The sequence below is a fragment of the Osmerus eperlanus genome, chromosome 2, assembly GCF_963692335.1.
Source record: "Osmerus eperlanus chromosome 2, fOsmEpe2.1, whole genome shotgun sequence".
NCBI lineage: Eukaryota > Metazoa > Chordata > Actinopteri > Osmeriformes > Osmeridae > Osmerus > Osmerus eperlanus.
In genome coordinates, this window is record NC_085019.1 from 24,385,053 (window position 1) to 24,395,884 (window position 10,832).

The 10,832-nt window shown below is 48.4% G+C and overlaps 1 protein-coding gene across 1 annotated transcript in view; it reads left to right on the forward strand.

Moving 5' to 3' along the window:
* Positions 1 to 7,593, forward strand: part of pkn1b (protein kinase N1b) — a 9,747-nt gene extending 2,154 nt beyond the window's left edge. The window contains 16 exon segments of the mRNA XM_062484228.1: positions 4 to 175; positions 1,433 to 1,542; positions 1,645 to 1,788; positions 2,576 to 2,651; positions 2,878 to 3,001; positions 3,165 to 3,234; positions 4,202 to 4,260; positions 4,563 to 4,635; positions 4,838 to 4,929; positions 5,294 to 5,464; positions 5,688 to 5,750; positions 6,096 to 6,172; positions 6,250 to 6,392; positions 6,588 to 6,693; positions 6,758 to 6,840; positions 6,951 to 7,593. Of these exon segments, the coding sequence (XP_062340212.1) occupies positions 4 to 175; positions 1,433 to 1,542; positions 1,645 to 1,788; positions 2,576 to 2,651; positions 2,878 to 3,001; positions 3,165 to 3,234; positions 4,202 to 4,260; positions 4,563 to 4,635; positions 4,838 to 4,929; positions 5,294 to 5,464; positions 5,688 to 5,750; positions 6,096 to 6,172; positions 6,250 to 6,392; positions 6,588 to 6,693; positions 6,758 to 6,840; positions 6,951 to 7,154 (1,767 nt within the window). The 3' untranslated portion in view covers positions 7,155 to 7,593.
* Positions 7,594 to 10,832: the final 3,239 nt, after the last annotated feature.

Sequence of the window (10,832 nt, forward strand, 5' to 3'; positions counted from 1 at the left end):
TTGTTGGGCTGTGTCGGTCTGCTGGAGACGGTTCCTGTGCGGAGTCGTAGCCATGGTGTGGTGTTGCCGAGCTACCAGCCTGCTGAGGGGCGGGGTTTCAAGCTGCCCAGCCTCTACAGTCGCTCCGCCTCCAGCCTTAGTCTCCGCCTACCCGCCAAGACCGATGAGCTCTCCTGTGAGTGTGTGTCGGTGACTGTGTATATATATGTGTGTGTGTGTGTATATATATGTGTGTGTATATATCAAGTTCAAGTCTTTGATTGTCAGATGCACAGAATAACACAAGGTCAGACTGGGCACTGAAATTCTTGGGACAAGACAACGCAAAGCAACCTGGCATAACATAACATATAAGTATTCAGTTTAACATAGATTACATCTATGATAAGCAAACATATAATAAACCTCCTAAATATACAAAATAATTAGTGCTGTCAAACGATTAAAATATTTAATCGCGATTAATCGCATTAATGTCATAGTTAACTTGCAATTAATCGCACATTTTTATCTATTCTAAATGTCCCTTGATTTCTTTTTGTCCAATTATTTTTTCTCATTTTAATGCTCTTATCAACATGGAAAAGTGGATCAGATTGCTTGGTGCAAATGTTTTCTTTAAATTGAAAACAACATTGCAATCGCCTGGCTTTGACGAGGGGGCGGAGAATTTGCATCAGCTGTGTGCTTGGCCATCAAGTGGTATTTCAGACTGGACGTGCTGCGATGATAGCTCAGTTCACAACGACAAAACACACAGATCACTTTGGTCTTGTCAATGGAACCATTTGGCAACTTTTTAAAAGTAAACTTTCCATTCAGAACTTATTGGCATCCATTTTGGCGTCTCGCGCTCCCTATCCACTCAAAACGTAACGTTAGCCTACTACTCTTTAGCCGGCTCGCAAGCCCAAACAAGTGTGTGCGGCGTGCCTGTTGTTTTGTTTCCGGTCTAGCTAGATCCGGTGTGGTGTTAGTTTTTCTAACGTCAGTAGTTGTTGCAACAGCATGTGAAAAAAACTACAACGTTTGCTAGGCAAAAAGAACGTTAATCGCGCAATAAAAAAATTGACGGTGTTAAAATGGGTTTGCGTTAACGCCATTAATGACGCGTTAAACTGACAGCACTAAAAATAATATACAATATACTGTACAGTATACTAAACCTCGAATACACATAATAACCTATACTAACCTTATAAACCTATACTAACCTAGAGACAAGTGGGGTGCAATTAGTGCAATAGTGCAATATTGCTGATAGTGCAACCAGTAGCTGAAAGTGACGGTGTGTAAAGTGGCTAGTGAGAAAGTGTTGAGAGTGTATCAGTGTCCATATCAGTGTCCATTCAGAAGCCTGATGGCCCTTGGAAAGAAACTGTTCTGGAGAAACTGAAAGTATATGTATATATATGTGTATGTGTGTGTGCAGCGGAGGTGAGTGCGGTGCTGAGACTGGACAGCAGTGTAGTGGGTCAGACCTGCTGGGGTCCTGTAGCAGAGCAGGCCTGGGACCAGACCTTCACCCTGGACCTGAAGAGGGTGAGACACACGCCTGTCTGTCTGCCATCTGTGTGTGTGTGTGTGTGTGTATAGACAAGTATAGTGACACATGAGAACCTTGACCTCCCGGGGCCCATCCAGGCCAGAGAGCTGGAGCTGGCTGTGTACTGGAGGGACCAGCGCGCCCTGTGTGCTCTGAGGCACCTGAAGCTGGAGGACTTCCTGGACAACCAGACGCACCGAGTTCACCTGGAGATGGAGCCTCAGGGTGTGCTGCTGGCTGAGGTACACACACACACCCCAGATACACACACACACACCCCAGATACACACACACACACACACCCCAGATACACACACACCCCAGATACACACACACACACACACACCCCAGATACACACACACACACACACCCCAGATACACACACACACACCCCAGATACACACACACACACACACACCCCAGATACACACACACACACACTCCAGATACACACACACACACACTCCAGATACACACACACACAGACCCCAGATACACACACACACACACACACCCCAGATACACACACACACACACACTCCAGATACACACACACACACACACACTCCAGATACACACACACAGACCCTAGATACACACACACACACACCCCAGATACACACACACACACACACACTCCAGATACACACACACACACACACTCCCCAGATACACACACACAGACCCCAGATACACACACACACACACCCCAGATACACACACACACACTCCAGATACACACACACAGACCCCAGATACACACACACACACACCCCAGATACACACACACACACACTCCAGATACACACACACCCCAGATACACACACACACACACACTCCAGATACACACACACAGACCCCAGATACACACACACACACACCCCAGATACCCACACACACACCCCAGATAAACACACACACACACCCCAGATAAACACACACACACCCCAGATAAACACACACATGCCATACACACACACACACCTGCACATGCTCAAACATCCAACAAGAGTGTGTGTGTGTCCAGGTCACCTTCTTCAATCCTGTCATTGAGAGAGGCCGCAGGCTGCAGAGACAGAAGAAGATCTTCTCCAAACAGAATGGTGGGATAGAGTAGTGTGTGTGTGTGTGTGTCTGGTGTGTGTGTGTGTAGGTGTGTGTGTGTGAGTGTTGTCTGTTGGAAGTCAACTGCTGACCATAGATTTGAACATCCTGAAACCTCTCTCTCTCTCTCTCTCTCTCTCTCTCTCTCTCTCTCTCTCTCTGTGTGTATGTATGTCTTTGTGTGTGTGCGTCTGTGTGCGTGTGTGTCTGTGTGTGTGTTTGCAGGGAAGGCTTTTCTCCGTGCTCGTCAGATGAACGTGGACATCTCCACCTGGGTCCGCCTTCTCAGGAACGCCCTGCCCTCCAGCACACACACCTATCCCCCCGTCACACACACACGCTCTTCTGGGTGAGAACACACCACCTACCCCGCCGCCATACACACACACCTACCCCACCGCAACACACGCTCTGCTGGGTGAGAACACACACACTTAAATATGAAAATGTGTGTATGTCGCTATGGATAAGAGCGTCTGCTAAATGACTAAATGTGTATGTGTGTGTTGCAGGGAGATCTCAGTGGAAAAGCTGACCCTGGAGTCTGACAGCAGGACAGACCTGCTGGACGGCCCCCTAGTGGTGAGGACGGAGAATGACAGGGAACAAGAGAGACACAGGGAGAGGGGGATGGAGAGAGGGGGATGGAGAGAGACAGAGAGAGGGATGGAGAGAGGCAGAGAGAGGGATGGAGAGAGGGGGATGGAGAGAGGCAGAGAGAGGGATGGAGAGAGGCAGAGAGAGAGGGATGGAGAGAGGCAGAGAGAGGGATGGAGAGAGGGGGATGGAGAGAGGCAGAGAGAGGGATGGAGAGAGGGGGATGGAGAGAGGCAGAGAGAGGGATGGAGAGAGGGGGATGGAGAGAGGCAGAGAGAGGGATGGAGAGAGGGGGATGGAGAAAGGCAGAGAGAGGGATGGAGAGAGGGGGATGGAGAGAGGCAGAGAGAGGGGGATGGAGAGAGGCAGAGAGAGGGATGGAGAGAGGGGGATGGAGAGAGGCAGAGAGAGGGATGGAGAGAGGGGGATGGAGAGAGGCAGAGAGAGGGATGGAGAGAGGGGGATGGAGAGAGGCAGAGAGAGGGATGGAGAGAGGGGGATGGAGAGAGGCAGAGAGAGAGGGATGGAGAGAGGGGGATGGAGAGAGGCAGAGAGAGGGATGGAGAGAGGGGGATGGAGAGAGGCAGAGAGAGGGATGGAGAGAGGGGGATGGAGAGGCAGAGAGAGGGATGGAGAGAGGGGGATGGAGAGAGGCAGAGAGAGAGGGATGGAGAGAGGCAGAGAGAGGGATGGAGAGAGGGGGATGGAGAGAGGCAGAGAGAGGGATGGAGAGAGGGGGATGGAGAGAGGCAGAGAAAGGGATGGAGAGAGGGGGATGGAGAGAGGCAGAGAGAGGGATGGAAAGGGGGGGATGGAGAGAGGGTGTAGGTGGCAGATGGTGTGGTCAGTAGGGAGGCTGGATTACTGGACTAACTGATGAAATAACAGTAATGAGAGGAGAGGAACCAGCCAATTAGAACCACTGACAGAAACTCTGGTCTGTCTCTCCCAGGACCTGTGTGTCTCTCCTCCAGACCAGCCAACCACAAGCCTGTCCAGCTCCTCCCCCAGGTATACACCTCTCTCTCTCTGACACACCCACACCCACCAGACCTCACACACACACCCACCAGACCCAGACCTTACACACCCACACCCACCAGACCTCACACACACCCACCAGACCTCACACACACACCCACCAGACCCAGACCTCACACACACACACCCACCAGACCTCACACACACACCAGACCTCACACCATATGACTGCGTGACTTGAGGCTACATACAGCTCACACAGAACTCATGTTGATGTAGAGATGCTGCAACATGATACTGTGTGTGTGTGTGTGTGTGTGTGTGTGTACCAGGGACCAGAGAGAGCCTCTGTGTCTACAAGACTTCAAGCTCATTGCTGTCCTGGGCAGAGGACACTTTGGAAAGGTACTCTACTGTGTGCATGTGTGTGTGTGCATGCTTGTGTCTTTCATAATATTTATTCTTCACTCAGTGGGAGGGGAGTATAAACTAAGCTAACGTGTGTGTATATGTGTGTGCGTGTTTGTGTGTATGTGCGTGTGTGAGTGTGTATGTGTGTGAGTGTGTGTATGTGTGTGAGTGTGTGTGTGTGTGTGTGTGTGTGCAGGTGTTGTTGTCGGAGTACAAGCGGACAGGAAGTGTGTACGCCATCAAAGCTTTGAAGAAGGGAGACATTGTTGCCAGGGACGAGGTGGACAGGTACAGACCATAATAACTCATCAATAACCATCCCAGCTGTCTAACTGCAGCCTAGCATCTGTTAGACCAATAGGACCTTCTGGTCTCAGGACTTCTGTACCCATTCTGTACCTGGTCAGATGTGCAAAATTATGTTGTGTCCTTGGGCAAGGCTCTTCACCCTACTTGCCTCGGGGGGAATGTCCCTGTACTTACTGCAAGTCGCTCTGGATAAGAGCGTCTGCTAAATTACTAAATGTACATGTTCTGACCCTCTCTCTCCTCCATCCCTTTCTCCTCTCTATCTCTCTCCTCCATCCCTCTCCTCCTCCATCCTTCTTTCTCCTCTCTCCTCCTCCATCTCTCTCTCCTGCTCCCCCCCCAGTCTGCTGTGTGAGAAGAGGATCTTTGAGACGGTGGCAGGACACCCCTTCCTGCTCCACCTGTATGCGTGTTTCCAGACTCCAGAACACGTGTGTTTTGTGATGGAGTACACGGCTGGTGGAGACCTCATGATGCACATACACGCCGACATCTTCACAGAAGCCAGGGCCGTGTATGTACCAGTATGTGCGTGTGTGAGTGTCTGTACCAGTATGTGCATGTGTGAGTGACTGTCTGTAAATAGTAGTGTCTGTAAAGAGTAAATAACTAAAACAGATCTTGTGGGCACAAATTCAAGTGCTTTTTGTATGTTGGGGTTTAGGGTTAGAATTTCTGTTAGGGACTGACGTGTGTGTGTCTGCGTGTGTCTGTGTGTGTGTCTGTGTGTGTGGCAGGTTCTACTCAGGCTGTGTGGTGTTGGGTCTGCAGTTTCTTCACGATCATAAGATTGTCTATCGGTGAGTACCCTGTCTCTCACCCTCATCCTCTCTCTCACCCTCTCTCTCTCTCTTTCTCACCCTCTCCCACCCTCTTTCTCTCTCATCCTCTCTCTCACCCTCTCACCCTCATCCTCTCTCACCCTCTCTTTCTCTCTCACCCTCTCACCCTCATCCTCTCTCACCCTCTCTTTCTCTCTCTCTCTCACCCTCTCTCTCTCTCTCTCTCTCTCTCTCTCACCCTCTCTCTCACCCTCTCTCCCAGCCTTCATCCCCTCGTTCATCACCTAGGCAACACTACCAAAAAGACTCCCTCCTGCTCTCTCTCTCTCTCTCTCTCTCTCTCTCTCTCTCTCTCTCTCTCAGGGATCTGAAGCTGGATAACCTGCTGTTAGATGTAGAGGGCTATGTGAAGATAGCAGACTTCGGGCTCTGCAAGGAAGGTGAGAGGATGAAGAGGTGAGAGAATGAGGAGGTGAGAGGGTGAGTCAATACCAGTAAAGTGTGTGTGACCCCCCAGGTATGGGTTATGGGGACCGGACCAGCACGTTCTGTGGGACACCAGAGTTCCTGGCCCCGGAGGTCCTGACTGACGCCTCGTACACGCGGGCGGTGGACTGGTGGGGCCTGGGGGTCCTAGTGTACGAGATGCTGGTCGGAGAGGTCAGACACACACACACACTCATACAGACACACACATATGTACACACACATACACACTCTCACATGCAGACACACACACATATCTGCGTCCTCAAGTCCGTGTTTATTTATCCCTGGTGTATGTGTGTGTGTGTAAATGTGTGTGTGTATATGTGTGTGTGTATATGTGTGTGTATATGTGTGTGTGTGTCTCAGTCTCCGTTCCCAGGTGATGATGAGGAGGAGGTGTTTGACAGCATAGTGAACGATGAGGTGCGCTACCCTAACTTCCTGTCTGCAGACGCCATCTCCATCATGAGACGGGTGAGTAGCTGCTATCAGTACATTGCATCGCTCTGTGTGTGTGTGTGTAAACATGGTTGTATGTGTATTGAGGCGTAACCCTGAGCGACGGCTGGGCTCTGGAGAGAGAGATGCTGAAGACGTCAAGAAACAAGCTTTCTTCAAGGTGGGTCTCTCCCCACCGCCCCCCCACTCCCCCCCCCACTCCCCCCTCCCCTCTCTTTAACTCTTCTCCATGTCTCCCTTCCTGCCTCGCGCCCTGTCCTGTGTGTGCAGGGTATGTTGTGGGCGGCTCTGCTGCAGAAGCAGCTACCGTCTCCCTTCCTGCCGGCGCTGGGCGGACGCCACGACGTCAGCAACTTTGACCGGGAGTTCACAGCCGAGAGGGCAGCCCTTACGCCGCCGCGGCAACGCCGTGCCCTCACGCGCCTCGACCAGGACCACTTCAAGGACTTTGACTATGTCTCTGACCTCTGTTAAGGGTCAGGGGTCGGGGGACTATGACAGAGCTGAACTAGAATTCTGTGATGATGATGATGATGATGATGATGGTGATGATGATGATGGTGGTGATGATGGTGATGATGGTGATGGTGATGGTGATGATGGTGATGATGGTGATACTGATTGGCCGGTGACAACAGTATAGGATAGAAGCACTGTGCTCTCATTTGGAGGTCTTCCCAACTGCACCCATCTGCTAAGGAGAGAGAGAGAGTTAGAATTAATGATCGTTGTGCTAGGTCGTTGTGCCCCCCCCCCCCCCCACCCAGCCTTCCTTGTATGAGCCGTGATGACCTTGTTGAAGTTATTTTCTGTGATTTCAAATTGTATTTTCTCTGTTGTGGTTGTTTGATCTTTCACCTGTCAATCTTGAGTGGTGAGGTCTGCATGTGACAGTAAAGATGTGAAGCCAGAACATTCCAGACTCAGATCTGCTTCCTCCTTCAGATCCCTCTCAGACACTCAGAACACACACACCTGAGACCAAACACACACAGAGAGAGAGAACACACACACAGAGAGAACACTACATTTGATTAGACCAAACTTTAAATGTTTTCTAGTACGTAACTCATCCAGTGGAGACGGATTTTCTCAAAAAAATTTAAATGTACTCTTTCAGTTCTGTCAGAAGTTAATGAAAATCCACCTCACGAGATAGGTAGAATGGGCATTCTTTTTTTCCTTTTCTTAATTTTAACTATACAAAGGATGACGCTGTTTCCCTCGTGTCTTGTTGTCCTCACCCCAACCCCAGCATAGGGAGAGCGCAGATCTCACACTCCCGAACAGTAGGTGGCGCTGCTGCACTTCATAAACTTGTTCGCAATCTGCCATTGAAAGCAAAAGAAGAATGTTATATGCTCAATGTAAAGCTAAAGTTGTTTCCCAGGCTGTAGGTATGTACAGTGAACTATGTGATGCCTTACGTTTTATTGTTTTTGAAGTTCAAAGTTCAGTTGCAAATCTAACAACATTATATGCATTGCTTTTGGCATCGTCCAGGATTTGCGACTTTGTGCTTACTTTGAAGCTCAGCACGTCCACGGTGCCATTTAGCCCGCCCATTCTTTATGTCCATTGATTCAGAATAACAGTGCGTGTCCACTGCAGCAACGCAAATCGCTTGCCATCGCTCGCCTTCCCACAGTTCACCACGCTCGGGGGCGTTTCAAACAGATTAATGTAGAATGTAGTTCTCTAAAGTCACTGTTGTAGTTGTCATGGCCAAGTGTGCAGACTTGGGTGTACGTACTCGCAACATCGATCAAAATACAACTTGTATACAAAATACAAAACTGTTTAATAGACATACACGTTGACATGTGTAAAAAACGTTATATTATATTACTCAAAGTCTCTGCTAATCTGTCGATACGATAGGGAGTTCCAGCCGGGCTAGCTAGCTAGTTACCACAGAACGAAGTTAGGTAATGTGACTAGACTGAATTTGAAAGTACAAGCACCAACAACTTCGGCAACCTTGCGCCATGCATCGTTTTTTATTAACATCTCTGTACGAATACAGCTATGTATCGTACAGGACTGGGTAAGCAGCCACACAAACGATTAGTTTCTCCTCCACCTTGAAACCTAGAAAGCTAGAAATGTTCACCATGGTTGCTACGTTACGAGAAACAAGAAAACACTGCGATTGGCCATCGCTAGCGAAAATCGCTCCTCATTTGCATAAAGTTGAGAAAATCTTAACTCGGTGGCGTTGCTACCCACAATGCACCACGCAAGCGATTCGCCTGGCTCCATTGAAAATGAATGGAAAACATGTTGTCGCTCGCATCATGTCGCTGCAGTGGACACGCACTGTAAGAATGAGTTTAATCGCCAAATAGTTAACTCGAGAAGGAATTTACTTGGTGGGCACGTACATACAGTAAATATAAGGATCTTAGTGTGTGCAGTCCTTATATATAAAAAGTAGAGATTTTTTTTTTTTTTACAAGAAAATACGTTAGATTTTGTAGTTATCTTTATCAATGGGGATATGTTTCTACGTTGTGAAAAGTGAATGTTACGTTATTTAGATGCAGCGGTGACCCGGAAAGTGTTAGCTAGCAGGCTAAAAGAAAGAGAACTGACCAGAGCCTATCAACTCCCTATTAACCCTTGTGTTATCTTCGGGTCATTCTGACCAGTGCTTAATTTGAGCCGGAACACACCGGCACCTCCGACGTTGGATCCGGAACCTTTTTTATTGGATCCGGCACCTCCTGTGTCACTAAGAAAAATTATTCGCCTAAATGAGGGAGTCAGGTGGCTGAGCGGTTAGGGAAGCGGGCTAGTAATCAGAAGGTTGCCAATTCGATTCCCGGCCATGCCAAATGACATTGTGTCCTTGGGCGAGGCACTTCACCCTACTTGCCTCGGGGGGAATGTCCCTGTACTTACTGTAAGTCGCTCTGGATAAGAGCGTCTGCTAAATGACTAAATGTAAATGAAAAAAATAAATTACTGTGTAGTGTTCAATGTTGTTATCTGTCTTGTCTTTATTCCCCATTGAAGTTCCACAAAAATCTTGTGTTTGCATTTTCGATGCATTTTGAGGTGAATCTTCAGGGTAAGACAGAGGGGGAGGCACTTCAAGTGACACTTGCGCTTGTTCTGGTTGAGAGGGCTAGCTGTTAGCCTATTTTCGTTTGGATAATTGCAGGGGCAGAGTGGGGAGAAGTTTTATACATTGATCTAGCCTCTTAATTTTGCTCTTAAAGTGCACTAGATTGATGCGTTTAACTTTAAAATTTGAGAAATTTTCCTGCGGGGGAGCATGCCCCCGGACCCCCCTAGAGCAGTGGTTCCCAAAGTGGGGGTCGCGAGATGATTTCCAGAAATCAAGGAACATTTTAAAACAATTAGAAATAGCATATTTTTGCCAAAATGTTAACAAGTTAAAAATTGTAGTTTAATTAATGCATGCAAATAAAAAAGCCATCAGCCTTTTGATTTTCCATTCACTGTAAGTACGGCAAACCATCTGACATCCGACAAGGAGGACGTATTAGTTGAACTGTCAAGCGACCGAACGTTAAAGGCAGTGTTCTCAGCCAAGACACTGGCTGAGTTTTGGATTTCAGTGGAGAGGGAATACCCATGGCCGCGGGAACTAGGGGGGCTGAGAGTGCTGCAGCACCCCGACAGCACCAGAATTTAAAATAATATGACTTGAAAATCCACCACCGCGGCACAGCCCGCAGTAGCGGACTGGCCATCGGGAGCACCGGGAGAAGAATAACGATGGAAAACCAGGCTAAGAAACGTAAGGGTGGGGCTGAAAAATGTAGACAAAAATACATCACCTTCAGTAGACAAGGTTTTACCAATTGAAAAAGGCTATGTTTATTTTACACAAAGCTCAAAAACGATTTTGAGGCTTCCTGCACTAACACTTCCTGTTCCGACACAACACAAACACTAACACTTCCTGTTCCGACACAACACAAACACCAACACTTCCTGTTCCGACAACACAAACACTAACACTTCCTGTTCCGACACAACAGAAACACTAACACTTCCTGTTCCGACAACACTAACACTTCCTGTTCCGACACAACACAAACACTAACACTTCCTGTTCCAACACAACACAAACACTAACACTTCCTGTTCTGACACAACACAAACACTAACACTTCCTGT